Source organism: Sarcophilus harrisii, chromosome 1 (assembly GCF_902635505.1).
Source record: "Sarcophilus harrisii chromosome 1, mSarHar1.11, whole genome shotgun sequence".
In the NCBI taxonomy this organism is placed as follows: Eukaryota; Metazoa; Chordata; class Mammalia; order Dasyuromorphia; family Dasyuridae; genus Sarcophilus; species Sarcophilus harrisii.
The window spans coordinates 342,471,610-342,499,426 of record NC_045426.1 but is presented as its reverse complement, the minus strand read 5'-3'; the positions used below and the strand labels follow the sequence as shown (position 1 = coordinate 342,499,426).

Below are 27,817 nucleotides of genomic sequence, written 5' to 3'. Positions count from 1 at the left end.
TATGTGTGTCTCTGTGTGTATTTATTGTAGCATATCTGAGATAGAGAAAATCACATATAAAGCCATATCCCTTCTTCTTGCCCTATCCCTACAGTGAGATGAGACAAATTTGAGAAAAAAGTGCTGAGTTGAGAATCTAAAGATGTGGGCTCAGTTTCCCTGGTCTTGTGATGAAGAAAACCATCTGCATCCGGAAAGAGGATAGTGAAAACTGAATATATTTTCACTTTTTTTGTTGTTTGCTTGCATTTTGTTTTCTTTCTCATATTTTTTTCCTTTTTGATCTGATTTTTCTTGTGCAGCATGAGATTTGTGGAAATATGTACAGAAGAATTGTACATGTTTAACATATATTGGATCACTTGCCAACTGGGGTAAAGGGATGGGGGAAGAGAGGGGAAAATTTAGAACACAGGTTTGTTTGTTTTTTTTAATAGGGGTGAATGTCAAAAATTATCCATGTATATATTTTGAAAATAAAAATATTTAATTAAAAAAAGAAAAAAGCATTAGGCTCAGGGTGTGGCTTAATCACCTACTTTTTGTATGACATTAGCCAAATGAAGATCTTTTGCTGGGTTCTTCCAGGTGTGTTCTCTTATAATTGTAAGCTATTCATTTTAGCCTAACCCAAGAAGCCTTCTCTAATCACTCTAGCTCACAATGACCTCCCTTCTCTAAATTCTTACTGTGTCATTCATTTGATTATTAATACTTTCCTAGTTTTATGTAACTTTTAGTGTTATGTGAGGTATATCTCCCTTAGTAGATCACAACTCCCCAATGGCAAGAATTATCTTTTATGATTGTGTCTCCCTCCCAAACTATCATGGAAAATCCATTAAAAATATATATGTATGTATGTTCTTAATATTTGGAGCTTCAGTTCACTGAATCAAATGTTAGACTGTCAAATAAAAGGAGTCTTAGAATACAAAATGATAGAACTGAAAAGGATTTTAGAAAAGGGAAATCAAAGCAAAAATGGGATTTAGAATATATGTTTCACTTTTGATAGTGCAGTGTAATATTGAATAGAATGTTAATGTTGGACTTGGAGACTTTCAATTCAAAGCTTACTTTTGGAATTTAACTAGCTCTATGAGAAAACATCTAAGCTCTCTGGTTGACATTTTCCTCATCTAGAAAGTCGGGGTAATGATAATAACTGTATATACCTATTTTCCGAAGGATCAAATAACATAATATATGTAAAACACTTTGCAAACCTTAATGTAACATATAAAAATTAATTATTATTACCAAAGTGTTAGAATTGAAGAGATCTTATTATTCAGTTGCTTTTCAGTCATGTCCAACTCATCATGATTCCATTTGGAGTTTTCTTGGAAGGGATACTGGAGTGGTTTGTCATTTCCTTCTCCAGCTCATTTTACGGATAAGGAAAATGAGGCAAACATGGTTAAATGACTTCCCCAGGATCACACATCTAGTAAGTTTTTGAAGCCAGATTTGAACCCAGGAAGAGGGTCTTCTTGACTCCAACACTAATTAGCTGAATTGAAGAGACCTTAGAGAACATCTACTCGTTATATAGATGGGAAAACTGATTCTGATGCAAAGAACAACAGGGTCAAAAAAGACCTTGAGGGTAATCTGGAAGACTCAACTCATTTGACAGAAGAAACAATAATGTTTCTAAAAAGCAGTCACTTAGAACATGAACATTGAATGAGTTGGGAGTAGAGGTTACTTCTGTTGCTCAGCCCAGTGCTTTTTCCATTATATGCTCATTTTGACAATGCAGATATGGCCTCTCTAAATGGATTCCCCCACTGCAAAAATTCAGAAAATTTGGGCAATGAAAAGAGACAGAAAGACAGAAATAAATAAATGACAAAAAACTATCTGCTCAAATCACTTAAATATTTGAGAAAAAATCTGGGGGTGTATGTATTATTGTTGCTTTGTCTGAATCATCCAAGTAAGTGTTTGCCCAGCATTAAATTTATTAATTTGCATTTCCATGGTGTTTTAAATTTTGTGAAGATGAGAAAATGCAAATAAGGTTACTGACAAATTGAAATATGTCCAGGAGACAGTAAGTAGCATAGGGAGGAAATCAAAACCATGCTACATTCTAGGATTAATAGAATGGAGGTTTTTAGCCTAGGCAAAAGGAGTCTTGGGGGTGGGGGAATATCTTCACTATCTTCAAATATTTAAAAATGACCTTATAGAAAAAGAGTTAGATTTGTTCTATTTGGCACCAGAAGTCAAAACCAGGTGAGTTTTATTGGGTACAAGTTATTGTCAGTGGAAGTCTTCATGGGGAAGCCTGTTGATCATTTGTGAGAACTCTGGTTGCTTCAGGTAGGTGATCAATGCAGTCCTTCCAAACTTGGAGACTATCACTAAGGATCCAGGTTTTATTTCCAGCTTTGCCACTTATCAGTTATACAATATCAGATATTCTGATATTATATCTTTCACTTTATCTCTCTAAACTTTGATTTCTCCTTTATAAAACTGAAACAATATGTCTACCAACCCTCATAAGATAAAATGAATATCTACCAACTACTCAACAGCAGCCATGTGCTCTCCAAGAGTCAGCCAACTGATCATTATCATTCACTTAGTGCTATATAAATCAATCCTTATCCAAGTTCCATTCCCTCATGTTAGAAGTTGGCCTAATGATAGAAGTAGCCTTCTTATTCCAGGTTCATTGTCAGGATGGAATGAGATATTCATAAGTCATGCAAGTTAATAAAAAGAAGTCTTATTTGCTCCCAAATAGGAAAGATAGCAGTAAAGATATAGTAACACTTGGTTTCTCCAGATTCAATCTCCTTCTACTCAGCAGGACAGAGAATGGTGGCTTGTGATCTTCAGAAATCCACCAGATTGGAGGACCCCCGCTTCCACATAAATGGGATTTATTTAATACCAGTTAGTAACCAGGGAGCTCCAGCAAAGGAAGCAGGGACCAATCAAATTCCGGGGACAGTTTTGTTGCATTTGGAGGAAAACATTGAGAGAATCCTAGTCCTCTCATACCTCCAAAAAGTAATTTCTCTAAGTCTAAGTCAGTCTTGGTATCACAAGCAAACAATCCAATAATCCTAAAAATCCTAGAGTGTATGATAGATGACTCTAGTCAAGAATCACCAGGCTTGATAAAGCTTGGGTGTCATGGGTTCACAGGAATAAAATGAAAAAGACGTCAAAGGGCATTTAGTACAATGTTTTCAAATTACAGAGAAGTAAATTGAAACTAAGAAGAGAAATCCAACTGCATAAAATTATGTAGACTGTAATCACTGTAATCATAAGGATTAGAATAATACTCCAAGAGTCCTTAGAAGTTTCCATTGGCTTTAAAATAGAATTATTGACCTTTTGGATCTTCTTATTGAAATAAATTGAATAGAACATAAGCTTCCTGAGGGCAGAGTTTGCTTCAGAATAGTATGTTCCATATAAAAGGCAACTATAATTGTTGAACATTTTTAATAAGGAAGCTTTTACACACACATACTGAAAATATTTCAATGACTCAAAAGTACAACCAAAACAGACTCTGGAAAGTGATATAGGGATTCTGGATAAGAATGACCTTGTGATATAAGAAGAAGAAAGAAACTGTCTTCCATTTAAGACTGTGTACATGTGTATATATGAAGGCTAAAGAAGGAACTGGAGTTCATATTTGATCAATAAATATTTATTGATTGTGAAGTGGTAGAGCTCTAGGCTGAGTTGGGAGACATGACCTTGATATTGATTGCCAGCCTAGGGAGATGCACACACTCCTTGCTTCTGATCCATAGACTGCAGTTTGACTTAAGTTGTATCTGCTAACACTGAATCAATATGGTTCAGCAAGCCAGTGGCAGCAGCGACTAAAGACTTCTGCACTATCCACTCTTGAATTTCACTTTAGCCCTCCCTTTTCACAGCTGCAAAAGATGCCCTGCTCCCTACTGTCCACTACCCCCAAGGTATTTACTTAGCCTCACAAGTCAAACAGGATTAAAGTGGCATCCAGGTTGAAGTGATAGTCATCTTGTCTTCCTTTATGCATCAATGACAAGAAAAGATAGGAACTTCTTTAGCTCAGTGAGGGAAAATTCAGATTCTCTTTAATTTCACAAAATAACTTTTAAATTCCAGTTTCTATCACAGACATACAGAACAAAATAGACACAGGGCCTCATGACAGCAGTTTGTCAACTGGACAACAATCAATATTTTATGTCACTGGAGATTATCAGCAAACATCCTAATGCACATCAGCTTCATATAAGAGCACTGTTTAAAAGGTTATAGATTTCTTGTTTCTGCTCCCCATTGTCATATTTGAAACAAGTCACATTTGGCCTCCAAAAAAGAAAGGGGGGCCCAAAAACCTACTCAAGGAAAGAAATGCCAAAAGTTGGTTCTGTAGAACTTAGTTTGGCTCTTTTCTTCATGAAGGTTCAAAAAGTTATTGACCATATTACTCACAAAATTGGGTCCTCAGATCCCTTCTGAAAATGGAGAAAGGAGTGGACATTTAAAGCCCACATTCTAATAGGAACAGGGAACCATTTCTTAGTGAAAGTTTGAATGCACCTATGTTCATCCCTATCCCAACTAGTGCTCTGTACACAAGTTTATTTGATAATGGAAACTGGAGGCAGTTTACCAAACTCCTTGTCTCATCACTATTCCTGGGGAAAGCAGCATCAAATTTAAAGGTAGAAGTAGCCCTACAGATCATCCAGTTCACCACCACCCCCTCATTTTACAGAGGCAGAAACAAAGAACCAAAGTCACGATTTTCACAAAACATGATGGATGTAGGAAGGAAGGTTAGAGGGAGTCTTCATTCTTTCTCCTCTTCCCTCTCAAGTCTTTCAAAGCAATGAAGTGATTGCTATTAGTAGCTATCATGCCAGATCTATACTTTAGAAAACAAACTTCAGAGGAAGCAACTTTTAAGCATCAGATGAATTTTGGAATACACCATGGTGATAAGGTTGGCAATTCACACTAAACAACTTTGACAAGAGTTTTGTCTCTTCCCTACAACCCCATTTTTGATGAGGATCCTGTAATTCCATAAACTGAGATGCTAAACTTGATAGCAAATGGAATATGAAGATTTTCAACAGCTGGAATATGAGAGTTCCCCCATTTTAACTCCTATCCAGGTTTCTTGAAATCTTCACCCCAGCAAGCCACCATATTTACACTTCATGGAGGAGTTTCTTTACACTTTGCTTGTTTGCATGTGCCCATTGAATTCCGTATTTTGAGAGGACAGCATGGCTTCCTGCAGGCGGCTGCTTTTCTCTAGCCTGTGATCGGTGGGATCACCATCTTCAACGCCATAGCCCTTTCGGAGGCACAGGACCTTCTGAAAACTCTGCTTGAAGTTGTCAGACAGGAACCCATACAGAATGGGATTAGCACAACTATTAGCATAGGAGAGGATCACCACAAAGAAATATACACTTGCAGAGGCAGCTTCTTCAGGCAGGATAAAAACCAGATTGACAATGTTTGCAGTGAAAAACGGCAGCCAGCAAAACACAAAGACAACAACAATGATGACCACCATCCTGGTCACTTTCCGCTCTGACCTCCTCCTCCGGGTGGAGCCTACCCGGACCCCTGATGATTTGACCTTGATCACAATAAGCAAATAGCAGAGGCAGATCACCAAGAGGGGCCCAAAGAACCCTAGGACAGAGGTATAGATGATGAACACTGCTGACCAGATATTCACTGGTTCAGGCCAACTGATGTTACAAGTATTCAAATCTTGGATATCGGCAAATATGATGACTGGAAGGGACATCAGTAATGAGAAGGCCCAGACAGCAGCACTGATAAGCCTGGCTATCCTTGGTCGACGCCACTTGGTGGACTTGATGGGATGTACTATGGCCAGGTATCGATCCATGCTCATAACAGTAAGACAGAAAATGCTGGTGAACTGGTTAATGCCATCTACAGTCATCACAAGCCTGCATAGGAAGGTGCCAAAGGGCCAGTAGGAAATGGCATTTTGGGTGGCAATGAATGGCAGACCTAGCATGAAAAGGACATCAGCTATAGCCAAGTTGAGGATGTAGATATTGGTGACAGTCTTCATCTTAGCGTACCGCAAAACCACATAAATGACAAGAGCATTACCACTGAGCCCAATCATGCACACAAGGAGGTAGATGATGGGGATGATTACTGTGTGAACAGTAGACAAATGAGACAGAATGACCATTGTTTTATTTTCACTACTATTGAAAGCAGAGGAAAAATTTTCTCCCTGAAGATTGTCATCCAGTCCACTAGCTGGCAGCGAGTATAGTGGATCCATGGTTTCATTCCTTTCTTTCCTCCACAGTTGAGGAGAGTTACAATTCAGACATCTTGCTGCTAAAAGAAAAAGAGAAAAAAAAGAAATGAAAACCAGAAAATAAATTAGACAGTGTTTGTTTGTTTTTTTGTTTAGCTAACCATATTGTGAAATCATATCCCTATTCACTCATTGCCTTCTCCCTCCCTCCCTTCAAACCTCCCATGTAAATGCTGGATTACCCAGTGTACCATAAAGCACATTAGCTATGATATCAGCCAGGATTTTTGCATTAAGCAAATTGTTTGGAAAACAAGTCTCAAATAAATTGACAAAGAAAATGAATTGTTACTCCTGGGAAATTGGAGTTGGGGAAAGAGCACAAATCTTCATCTAACTGAATTACAGAAAACATTCAAATTTAATCAATTCTTAGTTTTAGAGAATATTTTCTTATTTCCATCTGTCCCCATCCTCACCCCTAGATGACTAAAAGAGCTCTTCTACTTACAGTTTCTTCTCCTTTTAATATACTTTTAAAATATGTTTTGCTTGGATCATCTTCCAAAAATTACTAGTTTTATAATATTATTTTCCCATTCCTATTCTTGGTCAAGTATCTCCAATGGTTCCCTATTGCTAATGATCTCACCAAATTAAAAATCTTCTGTATACTTTTCACAGGTTCCAACAACCTAGTCTTACCCTATGAATCCAACACTTTTCTAATCATTCTCTAAAAGTCACTCGCATGTACTGCCGGGACCAGCTTATTATTCCTTTATACCCTCTCTTCATTATGTTCACCCCTTCTTGAATTCATTTCCATTCTCTCTTCTTATTCTACCTTTATTCTTCAAGCTTTATCTAAACTCCTATCTCCTCCAAGAAGAGAGAGACAATGCATTTTAATGGGGAAAACCCTGCACTGGGAGTTAGGAGACCTGAGTTTTGGTCAAATCTCTGCCACTAAGATACTTTGTTCACATAAGTGTAACACTTTCCCTCTCAAGGCTTACTCCCCATTTGTAAAAGGAAGGCATTGTGCTAAATAATCTCTAAAATTCCTTCCAGTTGTCATTCTATGAATCTATAATCTATGAATCTAAATGGCTTGAAACCGTCATTTAGTAAACATCTACTATGTGTGAGCTCCCTCCCTCTCTTTACTCCCCAAGACAGCAGGCAATTCTATATAGAAAATACATATATAATCATTTTAAACATATTTCCATATAATTCATATTGTGAAAGAAAAATCAGAACAAAAGGGAAAAAACATGGAAAAGAACAAAATTTTCAAAAGCAAAAATCAATAGCTTCACACCACATTCAGTCTCCAGAGTTTTTTTCTCTGGATGAGGATGGCATTTTCCATCACAAGAATATTGGAATTGTTTTGGATCATCATATTTCTGAGAAGTTAAGTCTATCCTGGAGATCATCACACAATCTTGCTGTTTGATACTATGTACAATGTTCTACTGGTTCTTACTCATTCAACTCAGGCATCACTTCATATTTAAGTCTTTCCAGATTTTTCTGAAATCAGCCTGTTCTTCATTTCTCACAGAACAATAATATTCCATTACCTTCATATACCATAACTTATTTAGTCATTTCCCAAGTGAAGGGTACTCACTCAATTTCCAGTTCCTTGCCACTACAAAAGGGGCTGCTATATACATTTTTGCATATGTGGATCCTTTCCCCTTTTTTATGATGTTTTTGGGAGACTGATCAAAAGGGGTGCAGAACGGTTGGAGCAGTTCACAGCAACCAATAATCATGAAAAATTCTTAGCTGATTGATTAGAAACTTGATCATTTGTGTTTAATTAGTAAAGAAAATATAATGAGCTCTGGAGTCCATCATGATTGGAAAGGGGGAGAAGATACTAGATTTGAAGTAAGAAGATCTGAGTTAAAATATCAGCTTTTCTACTTACTAGTTATAACTCATTGATCATATTTGGGCCTCAGTTTCTTCATCTGTTAAATCTTATCATTAGGGCAGGGAAGATGACTTTCCCATGGCTTGGTTCTATCTCAAGCACACAGAAACTACTCCAACTTACACTGAGCTTTCTCTTCCAGGAGAACTTTCTCCTCTGAATCATTCATTTAGTACATGACATTCATTGTTGCTGCTTCTACCTGTTTATAGTTATTATTTCTCCTTGCCCCCCAAAACTATCAGGTCCCTTCAAGCAAGGAATATGGATTACTCATCATTCTCATGTCCTGGATAGTGCCTTATAATAACAATGCTAGATAGAGCCAAGAGTTATGTTATGGATGGTGATGCCAAGTTCTTTAAGTCCCAGCTTCTTCACTTTACACATAAGGACCCCGAAGCTTCAAGGGGTAAATGGCTTTCCCAGGATCTAATTAAGAAACTAAACATTTGATGTAAAATTTTAACCTAAATTTTAATCTGCTGCTGCCTAGGGAGTTCTCATTTCTCTAGAGCCTCAGTTTCCTCCTCTCTAAAAGAGAGGAGGAAAGATGGACTAGAAGATCTCTAAGGTCTTTTCTGGTTTTACATTTATAATCCAAATATTAATGCATCAGAATTCTTTTGCTACAGGGAGGTGATCATGAACTCCTTATCAGCTATAAAAAAAAGTTTGCCTGACTAGGGTTTGGAGGAAGCTGGAGAAAAAACAGAGACAAGAAAAAACAGAGGAGGAAAAATGGATTATCATTTATTCTTTGAAGTTGGGCATGTGCTTAAAAGATAGAGTTACTTTCATATCTGAAAGGATTTTAAGTAAAATGCAGTAGAAATCCTCCAGTCTTTCTATGAAGAGAAAGTGTGGTTTGAAAGTAATAAGATGTTATCTGTCCACCCCAGCCCAACTGCAACCTGGCCTAAATTACTTAAACAAATGTCAAGGTCTGGTCCCAGCCTCCAGAGCTTCTCATGCTTCTGAATCAATATAAAAAAGAGAGAAACTAAGTATAAATAGCTCTAGAAAGGTGTACTTCTTATAAATTTCAGCAATAAGGATGTCAGGACATATTATACCCAAGCCAGAAGTTAAAAGTATCTAAGCCTGATGATTGCAGAGATGCTAACCTCCAATAGACTGATAATTATATTATATTCCTCTCCTAAATATGACTCTGGCTTTCACCAAATCAGTTGTCATTACTGTGTTTGAAGTATGGTATCATGAAAAGACATAAGAAATCTAGAATTTGAAAGACGGTTTGGTCACTAACAACTGTGTGATATTAGAGAAGTCTCTCCTTTCTCTTAACATCGGTTTTGCTATTTGGCAAATTTTAAAAGGGATTCAGACTAGATGAAAATATAATGCTCCTTCATGCTCGGATATCTTGTGTTCTAGGTTCTAAGATGCCCATTTTGTTCTCTGTATTGAGTTTCCTTTTTTCTCTAATAATCTGTGTCTATATTTGGAGTTCTCATTCTGCTCTGACATTTTATGTTCTCAATTCTCTTGCTACTCTGACATTCTGTGTTAACTGTCCTAAATTTCCTTCCAGTCCTGTCATGCTAGAAGGCCCCAATGGTAGCTAAATCTCAGATATAATCAGCTGAATCCACCTGAAAGCCATCCCATGCAGTTCTTCCAGATCAGGTCATTGTATTATATAATTGCTATGATTGGCCTAATGGAGCCAACCCAGGAAAGAGTCAGATGATTCTGCTATCATCATCATCTTCAAAAGAAAATAAAGCCTGCTGTGCAGCTATTAGACAATGACTAGAATATGCCTCTGAGATTTTTCATTAGCTGAACAGAACTGAAGCCTCATTTTAAGATCTAAATGAAGTTTCTAATGTCTCCAGCTATGTAAAGGAGAGAGAGAAGTCTGAAGATACAGGTTCAAATCCTATATCTACCCCTTAGGTACATCACTATTTTGTTGACTTTTTGTTTCTCCATCTGTAGAATGGAGATAAGAATGCTTAAAATTCGGTTAGTGTACTTATTTGAGCTCCATCTTGGATTCCTTCACTAAAAAAATGTCTTCTCACACATTATCATGGCATGGAGTTGCCAGCAAAGCCCAAACTCAGCAAATCTCTTCCAAGCAGAAAAGGCTACAAGAACGAACCTGGAGATCCTGCCAGTATTCTAGTTTAACAGGTATCAGAGACACTGGTCATCTGGAAACTGATTAACATGTTCTGAAATGTTACAGGAATTCAAAAAAGGTCATCTAGTAGATGATACAAAGAAATCAGTCATTCAAGTATTTCTCAAGTATTTACTACGTATTAGGACACTATGCAAAATTCTGGGGATACCAAGAAAACACAAAAAAATTCCCCCGCAATCTTTTCCCTCAAGGATCTTACATTATAATAAATAAGGGAAGTTTTAAATCATTAAGTGCATAATTAGGATAAATTCAGAATAGCTGGAAGGTGATGTAAGAAAGTAAGTCAATCACAATCAGGTAGCAATTGAACTGATTCCTCCTCCTCCTTTTTTTCCTCTTCCTCCTCTTCTTTCTCCTCCTCTTTCTTCATAGTTAAGTTAAGTGCCTAGGCAAGTGACTAGGGTCATACAGCTACTAAGTATAAAGTGTCTGAGGCCTGATTTGAAGGAGGGTCCTCTGACACCAAGGCCAGTGCTCTATTCAATGCATCATCTAACTATCCCACTTTTTTGTACATTAAACTGAGTCTTGAAGGAAGCCAGGAGATCAAAGAGTCAGAGATTAGGAGGAGAAAATTACAAGGATGAGGAACAGTCTCTACAAAGACACAGAATAGGAGATGTGTGAGGAACAGCAAGTAACCAGTATAATTTTTTTCCTGGAGTGGTTTGCCATTTCCTTCTCCAGCTCATTTTTCAGATGAGGAAACTAAGGCAAGTAAAGTTACATAGCTAATAAATGTTGAAGCTGGATTTGAACTCAAATATTCTTCATTCCAGGCCTGGTATTCTGTCCAATGTGCCACCTAGTGTAAGAACACTAAAAAGATATAGCAAGGGAATTTCTGCACCTAGAAATAATAGAGAACCATTAGAATTATTTAGTTGAAGGACTGACATGTTCAAATCTGTGCTTGGGGAAAAAAATGTCAGCCAAGTAGAGGATAGAATGGCGAGAGAAAAGCTGGAACAGTAAGGTTCTAGCCGGCTACCAGTGACTTTGACATTTAACCTCTTTGCAGAAATCGCCATTTTCTCATCTGTAAAGGAAAGGAGTGAGGATATATGATTTCAAGGGTCCTTTGACTTCTCTAATTGTTCTTTGTCACCTTAAAAATGCACAACATGTGCTCCTAATCTCACTGCTGGTTGCACACTTTCTCCACACTTTCTTTTTTTTTATAACTTCAGAGTATCAAGAATAATAATAATCCATTAGTGCTGCACCTGCCTCTTTGGAAAAACATTCTGGCAACAGCCATTATTCAGAAACTCCAAAGTTCTTAGTCACAGAAATGACACATTCACCAAAACCTTCCCCTTGTGTCTTTCCCCTTCCCTTCTTAACTAGTGCAGTCACAGGATTGGGTTAGAGGGATTCTTAAGAGAATAGAATGGGGTAAATGATAAAACACTATGTTTTTCTGTTTGAATTTGAAAAGTTCTTCCAACAACCACCCCAAAAGCAGTCTGAGGATTGCTCATGGTTTCCTCTTAAGCCTTTATACAGAAGTATATTTTTTTCCCAAACAAGGATGATTCTTCTGATAGTCTATAAGTCAAACTCAAACTTGGTTATTTTTGTTCTCTTAGTACTTCCCAAGTACTAACTTGGGAAAAGCCTATCCCAAGAGAGAAAGTTCTGAGGGCCATCCTAGTTGAGTTCAAAGAGGATCATCATAAGACATAAAAGCAGACATCACAGGTGATGAACTTGTAGCCCACCACAACTAATGAAAAGTACTGCTAAATGAATATGAGAAAAAAATTTATTGAGTTATTATTACATGGCAGATACTATGTTAAACAGAGGAATCAGAAACATAAAAGACAATCTTTGTTCTCAAGGAATTTATATTCCAAAAAGTCAACGCTGAAGTGTTAGGAAGGGAAGAAGGGTCTAGGAAAACAAAGAAATGGTAATTTGGTCCCAAGGATAGTTAAATGACATGCAGTTTCCAGGGACACTGATAATATCAACTTGACTTCTAAACCCAGAGCAAGAAGAGGAAGGAGAAGAAATGGTATGCATCAGGATGGACAACGTCTTAGAAGACTGGTAGCATGGTCTTATCTATGGTCAGGTAGATATAGTAGCTAATTGAGTTTGAATGCATTCATTATATCAAACATGACAGCTTACACTAAGATAGGAGTTCCTAAACTGAGTGGATTAACTATCTCAAAGACTGGGGGCTTTTTCTAGCAGCTGGATCTGGAAATGCTGTTCTAGAAGAAGAAAAGGGCAGTGACATGGCAGATGATAAGTTGGCCAAGATGAACAACTAAGTGAAATCTGGTACAAACACCATTTAAACTATGGGTTCAGGAATAGGTGGGGAAGGAGGGGAGGTACATTCTCACCTGTATTTGAGTGAGAATATCTATTGATGGAATCCCCCATAGTTCAAATCTTAGTAATGACAGCAATATTATATGGGGTAATTGACAAAGACCCTCACACACAATATCTCATTTAATACAATCACTAGCTCCTATGCTCTATTCAACTGAGCTAAGTAGAAATAAATTGGAATTGTCAAAGAAAGTCACTAAGATTTAACCCAGAGATTCTAGGATATAATCTAAGGAGATATTTGAAAGTGAAAAGAGCCCCATATCTACCAAAATATCCATAACTACATTATTTATGATAATAAAAAGTTAGGAACAATATGAACCTAGCAACGGGAAGTGGTTGAACAAATTATGGCATATAAATGCAATGAAATATTATTACATTAAGAAGTCAAAACAATATGAAAAATTCAGAGAAATATGAGACAATTTATATGAAGGAGTGTCAAGAGAAGAAAGGAAAGCCAAAAGAACACTATGCACAAAGACTATAATATTCTCCATAAAAAAACAAAAGGACAAACAAACAACATTCAAGTCAAGTAAACGAGCCATGCTTGACCCATACTATCATGATTAAAGTACATGTTTTCTTTCTGTTAACAATTGATAGGGAGTAGAATAAGTATTTATTAAGCATCTACTATATGTAGAGCACTAAGCTGTATGCTTTACAAATACTCTCATTTGATATTTATAAAACCTTGGAAGGTAGATGCTATTTTGAACCCCCAGCATACAGTTGAGGAACAGGAGGCAGAAAAAAGGTTATGATTAGCTATACATTTAGTAAGTATCTAAGGCTGCATTTGAACCCAGGAATTCCTTCCTCTGGTCCAATATACACTCAAACAACCCCCCCTCCACACAGATAAAACCCTTTACATGACAGATACTATGTTAAACAGAGGGGTTTAAACATGTGGAGGGGTGTTGTTTAAGTGTATGTTGGAGACTATTGTTAAAAAACAAAATGCCAATGATTTCTCTTCTTTTTAAGAGATAATGTATCCTTCCTCTTGAAGACAGCAGTTTGTCCATGGAGGAAATCTAGCCTGGTGTGTTCTATTCTTCTCTGATCTTTGAAGACCATGGGTAATTCTCTTTCCTTTTTCTGCCCGACTGCCTGCTTGCCAGCTTACCTACTTACTCCTGGTTCCAGAAGGAACTGAAACTGGAAATCCCCATGGCCACAACAAAGCAGTCTCCTAAGTCCATTCTGAAACATATGTGTGAAAGTACAACCCCAAGCATTGCTAGTGTACAATGGACAGATTATCTGAGTCAGAAGATTACCTTTAAAGTCAATCTCCACTACTTAAAAGCGTCCCCTTTTTCTCCCATTTCTACAGGTGAAAAAACTAAAACCCATAACTTATGGGCTCTATCACATTTCCTATTTCTAACCCCTTTCTCCCAAACATTTTAGACCAAAGATGCACTTCAAGGAAAGGATAGACAGATAGATATCTCAATGCCCATACTGTTGTGAGTTCTAATTCTATACACCAACTCTCTGCTAGACATCTCTACCTGTAGCAATCTATATTCAATATATATAAATTCGAAGCTTTCACATTTCCTCTACCTACTTAAGATAGGAATAGGGAACAACTATCCTATGGGCTAACCTATGAGATATAAGGATCTGCAAAGCCATTTGATCTGATACTGCCAAGGCAACGCAGGATTAAGTTTATAAATTGATAATTTTGTATAATCCTACATAATAATCCTACACAGATTGCCAGCCTGTTTAAATTGTTCATTTTTAGGAAAAATGTACAATCCTAACCCTTGCTTGGAAATCTTCAGTGATTTCCTATTGCTTATGTGATCAAGTTCAAATCCCTCTGGCCTGGTATCCAAGACCGAAAACACGATGGTGTCCCTCTGAATTTATATCTTTAACTCCTATTGACAAGGACATCTATGCCCTCTATGCCATCAACCTGGTCTTTGTCATTATATTCCTAAATCTATGTTTCCAATATCCATACTTTGTTCAGATTATTCTTTGTCCCTGGAACTTTCCATCTACCCTCAAAGACCCAACCCTAATTCTATCTGTCCCATAAAGCTTTTTCTACTCCTATTGTAATCCTGAACAGTACTACCAGTACCATCCACACATTCATTTAACACTTCTGCCCAGTATTGTTAGTTCATAGAATCACAAAATTTGCATCTGAAAAGGACCTTGAACATCATCTTCTCTAATTCCCTTCCTTTACAAATGAAGAACTCAAAGTACAGAGAGGAGAAAGGACTTTCTTGACCATTATTATATAGGTAGTAAGTTGTAGATCTAGAATTTCACTGAAGCTCTCCATATTCCAAATCTCTCTATTCATCATGTGTATTCTGCCTACCCCATCAGGTTTTGAGTTCTGTAAGGACAGTGAAGGTTCTGTCTCATATCCTTTCCTATTTCCTCAAGCATTCAGCACCATATCTTCATGTAGAGTCATTTTTTTGTATTTGATCAACTGAGAGATTGAGCAGCAAATATAGGCTCACAAAACATTTCTTCTCTCTTAAAAGTTTAGTTCAAGTTTATAATTTCTTCTGACTTTCGTTCATTCAACAAACAAGGCCATCTAGTGCAAGCACAAAACTACAGTAAGAGCAGGATTTTATCCCTTTCATTGCTTATTCAATTAGTAATGCAGGTGCTGCCCTAAGATCCATTCTATCTCCCTAAATTACTTCCCTAGTTAACATGTCCCTCCTCTGCAATACAAAAATTCCCTTTCTTTCTCAACTGCCTGCCCATATGTTTGACTTTTCTCACAGAATATCTTTGTCTCTCCCCTCCTTCCCTTCTTTTCTTTTCCTCTCTTCTCCCCTCCATTTCTGTATCTCTTTCTTCCTTCCCCCTCAAATTAGTGACCATTAGGAAGAAATATTATTTTCTATGAACTCCTCAGAGCCAGTTTATCAAGGCCATGTCTGCTTTATTGGCCATAGAAGTCAACAAGTGCCAACCCAAATTTCTACTCAGTTACTTGGGTTCACAGTCACTTTTCCTCTTGTCTCAAGGTCCAACATACTTTCTAAGCATCTCATTCATCCTTAAGACAGTTGTGGGCCCATAAGTGAGGGCTCTATATATTAATAGAGCCTTTTTTCTCAAACATAAGAAGAGTAGCACTGTCTGCCTACCTTGGGACTGTTGACAAGGAAACTGCTTTTATCAGTATATAAATATGAGTAATTTGTTTTCTGAGATGGAATACTCCCAGTATGGAAACTGCCTCCAATAATGTATATCAGAGCAACTGGTCTATAATTTATAAAATGTTGAAAGAGGTAGGGGTAAAAGGAGAATGAGACACTAAGATGGTGTAGTAGACAAAGCTCTGGACTTGGAGTCAGAAGACCTGGATTTAAATACAGACATTTTAACTAGCTGTATTTGACACAACTCTGGACCTCAGTGTCTTAATCTGAAAAATAAGAGGTTTAGATCAGGTGACCTCTAAAGTTCCTTCCAAATGGAAATATTGAAGTCCACCAGTTACTGGCCCATGGCCCCAGAATTAGTTTGTGTCAGAAGCACCCTTATACCCAGCTTGAGCCAATTCAATGCTGAGTTACCCACTACCCCTCATGAGTTATCATTATGATCATTACTAATGACATGCCAGTAGCTCATATATGGAATTTAAAGTTAGGAAGAGCATTCAAGTCTCTTGCTCCCAGAGCCTCCACCTCCCCCCACCAAATCACTCTCATTCTTCCTTAGAGTCAGTACCTTGATAAAGATGATAGAGCCAGTAAGATGACAGGAAAACATAATGACAAATGTTGGAGGGGTGGAAAAAACTGGGATACTCCTACATTGTTGGTAGAATTGTGAACTAATCCAACCATTCTGGAGAGCAATTTGGAACTATGCTCAAAAAGTTATCAAACTGTGCATACCCTTTGATCCAGCAGTGTTACTACTGGGCTTATATCCCAAAGAGATCTTAAAGAAGAGAAAGGGATGCATATGTGCAAAAATATTGGTCTTAGCCCTTTTTGTAGTGGCAAAAAACTGGAAATTGAATAGATACCCATTAATTGGAGAATGGCTGAATAAATTGTGGTATATGAATGTTATGGAATATTATTATTCTGTAAGAAATGACCAGCAGGAGGATTTCAAAGAGGCCTGGAGAGACTTACATGAACTGATGCTGAGTGAAATGAACAGAACCAGGAGATCATTATACACTTCAACAATACTATATGATGATCAGTTCTGATGGATGTGGCAATGAGATAATCCAAATCAGTTCTGATTGTTCAGTAAAGAAGAGAACCAGCTACAGCCAGCAAAAGAAATATGAGAAATGAGCATGCATTTCCACTCTTTCTGTTATTGTCTGGTTGCATTTTTGTTTTCCTTCTCAAGTTATTTTTACCTTCTTTCTAAAACTGATTTTCTTGTGCAGCAAGATAACTGGATAAATATGTATACATATATTGTATTTAACATAGACTTTAACATATTTAACTTGTGCTGGACTACCTACCATCTAGGGAAGGGGGTGGGGGTAAGGAGGGGAAAAATTGGAACAGAAGGTTTTACAAGGATCAATGTTGAAAAATCACCCATGCATATGTTTTGTAAATAAAAATCTATAATAATAAAAAAGATGATAGAACCAGATAAAATGATGAAGAGTGGAAAAAACCCTCTGAACTCTTCCCCTCATTACCCTCCAAACAACTGGAAAACGATTGATTTAAAAGCAGGAAAGCAGTTTGCCAGACCAAAAGAAAAGATCTGTTTCACTAGGGTGAGAGAGGAACAAGGTCTAAGAGTAGCAGTGGCAGCCAGCATCATAGCAGAGGCCTGCCACAGGGCTCCAAGTCTGGGGCAATCCCCCAATAAGACCTCACCCTCCTACAAACCAACAGACCCATAAGCAAATGAGTATGACCTCCTTCCCATGACCTCACCCCCAAGAACAAAGCACTAGGGAGAAAAATCACTGGTTAATTTGATTTTTTTTAAAAGAAAGAAAACAACCAAATTATTAGAATCAATCTTCCTATAGGAAATGAAGGAAGGAAGGAAGGAAGGAAGGAAGGAAGGAAGGAAGGAAGGAAGGAAGGAAGGAAAAAAAACAGAGCTGAATAAAAAAATAATTTGACCTCCAAATACAAGCTTCAAGGAAAATAAAAAAAAATGTAAAAGAAGCAAGAAAGACAAAACATAAGAAATTCAATAAAGTTAAACTGTTTATGCTTCTATATAGCAAAATAATATTGTAACTCTTAACAATTTTGTTATTATAAGAGCAATTAGAGTGTAAATACAAGGCGACTTTGATGGGATTATAAGCCCTCCCCCAATAAGTAAAGGAGTGAGAAAAAAATTACATTAGAAAAAGAAGAGAGGAGTTTGAAAAGGGTAAATTATTCCACATAGAAGAGGCATGAAGGATGAGCAAAGCTTAAATCTTATTCTCATCAAATATGCCTCAAAAGGAGATTACATACTCGGTTGGATATGAAAATTTATTTTATTCTATAACAAAGTAAAAATGGCATTGGGATAATAGAAGAGGAAAGGGGGATGATAAAAGAGAGAGGATATTGGAGAAGGTGGTGATAAGAAGTAAAACACTTGTGAAGAAGAAAAGGCTAGGGGAGATAAGAGAAAAATGGGACAAACAAATAAAAAATGACATGGAGGGAAATACATAGTTATTGTGACTGTAAATATAAATGAGATGAATCCATCCATAAGATAGAAGTGGATAAGGGAATGAATTAAAATACAGAATTCTACAATACAAAGAAGCAAGAAACGCATCAGAAGCAGAGAGACACACAGAGCAAAAGTAAAGGGCTGAAAACAACAACAACAACAAATTAAAAATAAATTTAAAAATTAAAAAAAAAGTAAGGGGCTGCAGCAGAATCTATTATGCTTCAGCTGAAGTAAAGAAAGCAGGAGTAACAATCTCAGACAAAACAAAAGCAAAAATAGATTTAATCAAAAGAGATAAAGAAGAAAAATATATTTTGCTGAAAGGTACCATAAACAATGAAGTCATATAAATACCAAACATATATGCACCAAATGGTGTAGCATCTAAATTTTTGAAGGAGATGTTGAATGAGTTATAGGAGGAAATAAATTATAAAGCTACACAAGCAAGGGACCCCAATTTTCCCCTTTCAGAACTAAATAAATCTAACCAAAATATAACTCCCTAAAAATATATATTGGCCAAAAGGGAAAGGAAGTACAAAAGTCACTAAAGAAAGTAATTCCTTAAAAATTAGAATTGAACAAGTGGAAACTAATGACTCTATGAGATATAAAAAAGTGATAATATAAAATTTTTAAAGTACAAAAATAGAAGAAAATGTAAAAATTCTAATTGGAAAAAGAACTGATCTAAAAAAATACAAGAAAGATGTTAAAGAGATAAATAAAATTCTGGAAAAGTCAGCTATGACAGATCTCTGGAGAAAACTGAATGGGAATAGAAAGAAACATGCCTTATTCTCAGCAGTATATGGCACTTTCACAAAAATTGACCATGTATTTGAACATAAAAACCTTACTACCAAAAGCAGAAAAGCAGAAATAGTAAGTCATCCTTTCTAGGTCATGATACAATTAAAAATACATTCAATAATAGACAATGGGAAGAGATTAAAATTTGATTGGAAATTAAATGATTGAATCCTAAAAAACAAATGGGTCAAAGAACAAATCATAGAAACAATCAATTTCATTAAAGAAAATGATCAACAATAAGACAACATAACAAAATTTATGAAATGTAAACAAAATGCTACTTAGAGAAAAAATAAATCTCTAATTGTTTATATCAAAAGAGAAAAAGCACACCAATTAATTGGGAATCTAAAACATTAGGAAAAGAATAGATTAAAAATCTCTAATTAAACCACAAATAGAAATATTGAAAATCAAAATAGAAATTAATAAAATTAAAAGTAATAAAACCATTTAACTAATAAATAAAGCTAGAAGCTGTTTTTATGGGTGAGGGACAATAAAATTGAAAAATCATTGGTTAATTTGATTTTTTTAAAAAAGAAAGAAAACAACCAAATTATTAGAATCAAAAATGAAAGGGGTAAATTCACCAAAAAAAAAAATGAAGAGGAAATTAAGTCAACAATTAGGAGCTATTTTACCCAATTATATGCCAATAAATTTGGCAATCCAAATGAAATTTAGCATAGTGGATAAAGCACTGGCTCTGAAGGAGGCCAGGAGTTCAAATCTGATCTCAGACAGTTAACACTTACTTACTTACTAGATGTTTGACCCTGGGCAAGTCACTTGACCCCAACTGCCTTGCAAACACACATACACACACACACACACACACACAATAAAATGGATGAATATCCACAAAATTTAAATTACCCAGATTAATAGAAAAAACAAACTACTTTAAAAACCCAATATTAGGTAAAGAAATTGAAGAAGCCATCAATGAATTTCCTAAGAAAAATTCCCAGAATCAGATTCACAAGAGAATTCTAGCAAAAATTTAAAGAATAATGCTAATAATATATAAATTATTTAGGAAAATAGGCAAACTAAGAGTTCTACCAAATTTCTTTTATGACATAAATATGATGTTGATAACCAAACCGGAAAGAGACAAAACAGAGAAAGAAAATTCTAGCTCATTTTCCCTAATTAATATTGATGAATTTTTAAAAAAATACTAGCAAAGAGATTACTGCAATATAGCACAAAGATCATACATTATGATCAGCTGGAATTCATACCAGGAATTCAGGGCTGGTTCAGTATTAGGAAAACTATTGACAAAGTGCATATTGATAATAAAACCAACAGAAATTATATGGCTATCTTAACAGATGCATAAAAGGCCTTTGACAAAATATAGCACCAATTCCTATTATGAACACCAAAGAACATAGGAATAAATGGAGTTTACCTTAAAATGATAAGTAATATTTATTTAGAATAATCAGCAAGCATTATCTGTAATGGGGATAAGTTAGAAGTCTTACCAGCACAATCAAGGTGAAGCAAGTATGCCCAATATCACCTCTATTTGTGATATTATAATATATATACATATAATATATAATATAAAATATAATATATAATAGAAATATTAGGTATAGCAATAAGAGAAGAAAAATAAATTAAAGGGTTTAGAGTAGGCAACGAGGAAACCAAACTATGACTGTTTACAAGTGATATGATACTATGCTTAGAAAATCCTAGCCATTCAACTAAAAAAAACCTACTTAATATTATTGATAACTTTAGCAAAGTTGCAGGACACAAAAATAAAGCCTTACAAATCTTTAGCATTTCTATACATTACCAACAAAGAGATAGAAAGAGAAATTCCATTTAAAATAATTAGACAATATAAAATACTTGGGAGTCTATCTGACAAATCAAATCCAGAAACCTTATGAACACCACTATAAAACACTTTTCACATAAAGTAAGATCTAAACAATTGGAAAATATTAATTGCTCAAAGGTAGGCTGATTCAATATAACATAAATGACAATTCTACCTAAATTAACCTATTTCTTCAGTACCATCCCAATCAAACTGTCAAAAATTATTTTATAGAACTACAAAAGATAATAACAAAATTAATTTGGAAGAACAAAGACTCAAGAATATCAAGGGAATCAATGAAAAAAAATACAAAAGAAAGTAACCTAACCATACCAAATCTCAATCTGGTACTGGCTAAGAGAGTGATAGATCAGTGAAATAGATTAGCTACAAATTACATTATAGTATTAAGAACATAGTAATCTAGTATATTGCAAACCCAAAGATACAAGCTTTTGAAATACAAACTCATTATTTTACAAAAACTGCTGAGAAAACTAGAGAACAAAATGGCAGAAACTAGATATAAATCAATATCTCACCATATATCAACATAAGGTCAGAAATAATTTCAGAAAAACCTGAAAAGATTTACATGAACTGATACATGGTCAACTTAAGAAAACTCTATACACAATAACAACAATATAGTTCAATGAAGAACTGGGAATGACTTGGCTATTGTCAGCAATACAAAGATCCAAAGTAATTCCAGAGGACTAATCTATGTTATCCAGCATACTATCCAGCTCCAGAGATAGAATTAATACTGATGGAATATAGAGTGAAGCATGCTATTTTTCACTTTCTTTCATTTTTTTTCTTTTAGTAGACTCATCTTCTATAAAATGACTAATATGGAAATGTTCTACATAATTATACATGTATAATCTATATCTGATTGCTTACCATCTCAGGAAGGAAGGAAGTAGAAAAGGAAGGAAGACTAGAATTTGGAATTCAAAACTTTAAATAAAATTATTCAGTTGAAAAAAATAAAAATAAACACCATGAAGTCTAATCACACATGCTGAAAAAAGCCTAAACATGACAAAGGTGATAGTAATCATTCTTCACAATTACACCTCTCCTCAGCAGTCTGATAAATGCACTTCTGGCATGGCAGAGACCCAAATCAGAAAAGTTAGTTGGAAAAATCAGTTTATGCTAACAATTCTGAGCTACTAAAAAAGCACCCAAATATCAGCCTCATTCACAAACACTGGAAGGAGACCAGTCCAGAGCAATGCTTCTATCACAAGCAAGTTCCAATAGAGCATGTTTTTTTGTGGGTAAGCAGCAAAAACCCACTACATGTAGCACTTTGAAACCTGTAGGATACACCAAAGAGATCTAGGATACCATCCTTGCCCCTACGCTAAGAGAGTTTACACAAAAGCTAGATAAAGAAAAAATTAGAATAGAATATTGTATAACAACACAAAATAATGTATGCTTTTTACTCTCAAATAAGAAGATAAATTGATAAAAACAACTAGTAAATATCATTGGTAAGTGAAAAGAGCACAGAGAGAGGATATAAGGAGAGATCATGATTAGAAAATTCAGGGGATGATCAGGAATGGAAAATGGAGAGAGAAGAGTAGAATAGAGGAGAGGTGCAGAAAGAGGAAGGAGAGCAAAGAAGAGATTGAAAAGGTCTGAAGATGAGGAAAGTGATAGAGGGAAGGAAGCAAGGATAAAGAGGAACCTAGAAAGAAGCGATGGGAGAAGAATGTGGGGTGAGAGAAATGAAATAGGGAGAAAAGTGAAAAGGGACAGGGTTAGGGGAAAGGGAAAAGTAAGGGAGAAGAAAAAGATTTAGAAGAAAGGGAGGGGAAAAAGAAAGAGAAGAGATAGAAGAAAAGGGAATATAGCATATTGTAGAAGAAAAAGCACTAGGGTATAAGTCAGGAGACCTGATTTCTAATATAGAACTTATCTGGGAATCTTGGGCAATTCTTTTTCCCCTAACTCTCCTAAGTGGTATTCTCAAAAAAAAGGAAACAAATCTCTGAAATATGTTCCCTATCATAGCCATTCTGTTCTTTGCTATCAAAATATCACCTTTAAATCTATACTGGTTTTCTAGATAATATTCAGTGAGTTGGAAGTGAAACTCATTTTCAAGTCAACTTCACAAATCCTTATTAAGCATCTATGGTGTGGATGTGGGCAGGTAAGGGTTAGAAAGAATGAGAAAAGAGCCTGACCATTGCTTTCATGGACTGTCTATTAGAAGCATCAAATACATTTAGTATAAAATGGAACATTCTGTGTTTTGACATTAATCCATAACATAGATAATCCTCTTTTTACAGGATTTAGAGCTAGAAGGGACCTTTGAGATCATCTAGTCCAACCTTTTCTCCTTCTCGTTTTACAGATGAAGAAACTGAGGAGATTGGGGGGGGGGGAGAAAGGACTTATCCAAAATCACCCAGCTGTGAATTCTCATTCAAACTGTGGTCCTCATATTCTCCCAATAAATATCATTCACAGGCATGTCTGAGGGAGGTGGAGATGGAATAAATTCAGAAAAAAGGAGCTTCTAGCAGCAATATCTCAAGCTACACCCCCCCAGTTCTGTTCCCGTTGTTTTCTCTCTCTTTCTCTCTCTCTCTTTCTCTCTCTCTCTCTCTCTCTCTCTCTCTCTCTCTCTCTCTCTCTCTCTGTCTCTCTCCACCCCCTTTAACTTTGTACCTCTGTGGAAATCCTTTTCAGTTCTACTCTACTCTTGCTCTCCTGCAAATCCCCTCTCCCCAAAATCTCCCTTCTTATTGATGTTGAAATCACTTCTAACACTGGCCCCAAACTCGCCCTCACTTGTCTGGCTTGATGACCTTTAAAACCACCTGCTCCCCACAGTAAACCCCACAGGGGTGGGTTTGCAAAGCGGAACTGGAGAAAGAAAAGCACATTCCACCGATACCCTTAGCTTGAGTTTTCAGAGAGGTACACAATCAGTATTTCTCCTCCCAAAAAGTTCAGATAGATACCCAAATACCAGGGTGGGCTTTCCAGATACTGAGGGATGGAGATGGCTCAGGTGAGCAGTAGTCACACCTCTGGGCTTCAAATCCTGGGCTTTGTTCCTCCCCCTCCCCACCATTGGACTCCCTCCCCGAAGAAAAACAAAGAGAACGGAGGACTCAGCCAGAAAAACAGGTTTATAAAAACACTGAAAAGGGAATGGAAATAGAGGGAGAAAGGGGGAGAAAGGAAATAGAAAAGGGGTCCAGGGAGACAAGGAGGCTGAAGGAAAGAGGCAGAATGGTAATAGGAGAGGCGGAAGCAGGAGGCTATCTAAAGAGATCCAAAGGGACCCAGGAGGACAGTCGGTGAGGTTTACAAGGGGATTGAGAGGTTTTAAAAAATTTTCTTGGAAAGATAGAATGAATGACGAATGGATCAGTCAGAAGGATCCGATGTACTTGCCTCAACTTGCGAGCTAGTCTCGGTCCCTAAGGAAATGGTGCTTTAGCGGCGGCTGGGTTGAAGTGGTTGCTCCAGAGCTCTGTAGGCTCTCGGATTCCTGGGTCCACGGGCAGATGGCTGGGTGTTAGACTGGCTCACCCCCTAGCAGCTGCAGGCTTGGGCTAGCTGAGCTCTGCTCTGGAGACGCTCGGTCCTCTCGGTTTATAGCGGAAATGTGTTGGGAGAGGACGGTACAGGGGAGAACAGAAAAAAATGATGGGGGGGAATGGGGGAGGGAGCTAAAGCATCTCCTTTTCAGGAAGCGTGGCTCCTAGTGGCGTGTGCGTTGCAGCGCTGGCTTTGGGAAGTGGGTGGAGGGAATTAGAATGGACTGATGGACTAAGGCTCTGGTGTCACAGGGTGGGCGCGGGGAGCAGCTCCGAAACCCATGCTTCCCACCACCCACCACCGGTCAGTGTTCTGTCTTGCCTTAGTCAAATCAAACCAACCTCCTGTTGCGCTTTCAGTGATTTGCTCCCCTCCACACCTGAAGAGAGGAAGGGAAGAGAGAGAGAGAGAGACAGAGAGAGAGAGAGAGACAAACAGACAGACAGACACAGAGAGAGACAGACACAGAGACAGAAACAGAGACAGAAAAGAAAGGAGAAAGAGGAGGAGGTAGGGAGTGAGGCATACAAGTGCATACACACACACACACACACACACACACACACATACACACACACATACACACACACACAGGCTGGGTTCCCTTCAGGGGACTGATAGTGCCTGCAGAGTTGCCTAGGAAAGCTTTGGCTGAGTCTTGCTCTGGCTCTGGATGGAAGGCAAAGGGCATAAGACAATCCTAAACTAATGATGCATTGGGAAACTCACTTTCACGCGGGCCACCATAAAAACGTTAACACAGGTATAGATTTCCAGGTACATCTCTGTATCCTGGAGGACGTTCTTCAATTCAAACATTCACCCGCTTGTGCAAACGTTTACACATATTCATAAGCACCCATTTCCAGACTCTCAGACACACAGATGCTCACCCTAGTGGTATTTCAGGGGTGGTAGTGGGAGGTGGGGAGGGAATGATTGGGAGGAGTTAGAAAGAAAAGACTGACTAAAGCCTATAACTGAGATCTTTACACACACGTGTGCTCTCACACACTCATAACTGAACACCAATTTGAAAATACCCTTACAGAGAGTTGCACAGAGATTCATTTGTTCAGACAGATACAGATTCAATGAGGTACATTCACAAACATACCTCACAACAACACATTCATGCTGACACACTCCTATTTGCAGATATATGAAATGCAGTTAGTACACAAAATTTCTGAAGCCATCAAATTAAGTAATTTTTTACTATATGCCAAAATCAATATTAAGTCTATGTATACAAAGAAAGATACAAATAAACTCTGCTTTCAGAGGGCTTACATTGTAATAGAGACAGCATGTAAATAACTAGGTACATACAAGAGAAATACAAAAAGGGGGAAGGGAAAAGGGTGTCAGAAAATGGGTTTGAAGCTGAATCTTAAAGGAAGTCTGGGCCATTTAGAGGAGGAGGTGAGGAGGTAGAGCATTCTAGGCATGAAGGACAAAAGCACAGAAAGGGGGATGGAATATGATATGTATCACAGCAAGCAGACTAATGTAACTGCTTCATTCATGCAGGGAAGCAGAATGTAAAAAAAAAAAATACTGGAAATGGAGGAAGGGATCAGGTTGTAAAGAGCTTCAAATGCCAAATGTAAACTGCAGTATAGACATCTAAGGTTAATGTCTTTGAGGCCCAGGAAGGTGAGGAAAAAAATCTAGAGTAAATGAAAAACTACTATATATTTTTTCTGGGATTCATCAATGGTTCTGAGGCTTCCCACTGGAATGTTACATCCTGCCCCCTTCACCACCACCCCAGGAAGAAGTCAGTTCTATTTGTCAATTTGATTTTGCCCTTAATTCCTTCTCTTCCCAAATGGGCTTGGGGAAACTTCAGTCCTGTGTTTTACTTAATCAGGAAAAAGCCTATGGATTTTATTCATTCATCATATAATATGATCACAGATTTAGAGGCCATTTAATTCAACCTCTTTAATTTAAATGTAACCTATGTAAACTATCAGCATCCTTATTCCAATTTATACTTAAACTGGCAGATCAGGTCCCCATGATTCATCCTTGAAGGGATGAGGAAATATTTTCATGCTATTCTAGTGTGTCCCCACAAAATATAAATGATAAGTGGCAGTTATCTCATTATTATCAGTATCATTATTTATCATGGCTATTAGTTTAACCAATTAGCATCAATTGACTTTTACAAAGTGGTATTTATGCAGCAGATAAATCAAGAACATAAGTACAAAAACATCCCCCAAACTGGGAGTATGCTCTCCAACTTCTCAGTCCCTGAGGAGAATGAACTCAAATTTGAAGTGATTGCACCATTTTCACTTCTGAATTTGGCCTAGTCACCAGATGAGTCCCTCCCTTCCTATAGGACACAATATTTAGGATACTGGATACATTTTCTTCTGCTGGCTGAGTCATGCAGGCACAATCCTCAGGGCTACACTAGTGTCCCAAGCACAGCTGCAAGCAAATTTTGGTACAGATTTTCACCAAGAATCTGGGTTCCTACAATATTTTGAAGTTTCACAAGGCCCTGTACTAAAGGAAAGATGACACAAAAAGGAAACAGTCACATACTAGACATAGGCTTTACTAGGAGGCTATGAGGTCATGGGATAACCTAGTGGAGAGAAGGGCATCTTGGTGCCCATGGTCCTCCACAGTTCAAACACGCCCTTATATTGTGTCTAGGTAAAAGGAAAGAATGAGAATTTCTCTAGTGGGCCCTCTGTATTCATTCCCAATTAGGTCTGGCTCAGCAAACAACTGTTGTTCTTCATCATGCAGTAAATGGAACAGAAACAGCCACAAAACATCAGCATGTGTTCTTGAGCTTTCCATTCCACAGCATCACAAAACTTAAGGAATAGGTTTATTTGTATGATTGGCACAAAAATTATTACCTTTTCAAGGGATATTCGATGATATGGGAGAGAGGGAGAGAATCTGGAAATAAAAATTTAAAAAGGAAAAATAATAGAACAAGTAAATAATAAATTTTTATTTTAAAAAATATGTTCACCAAACATCTGTGTGGTACATTATGATCCCACAACT

General features: G+C 37.0%; 1 protein-coding gene across 2 annotated transcripts in view; it reads right to left on the bottom strand.

Annotated features, from left to right (window-relative positions):
* Window positions 1-2,234: 2,234 nt before the first annotated feature.
* The window catches only part of SSTR5 (somatostatin receptor 5), a 67,998-nt gene continuing 42,415 nt past the window's right edge, over window positions 2,235-27,817 (bottom strand). For both annotated transcript variants that reach the window (XM_031945747.1, XM_031945748.1), the window contains one exon: window positions 2,235-6,390. In XM_031945747.1, the coding sequence (XP_031801607.1) occupies window positions 5,222-6,390 (1,169 nt within the window). In that variant the 3' untranslated portion in view covers window positions 2,235-5,221. The remainder of the gene's footprint in view (window positions 6,391-27,817) is intronic.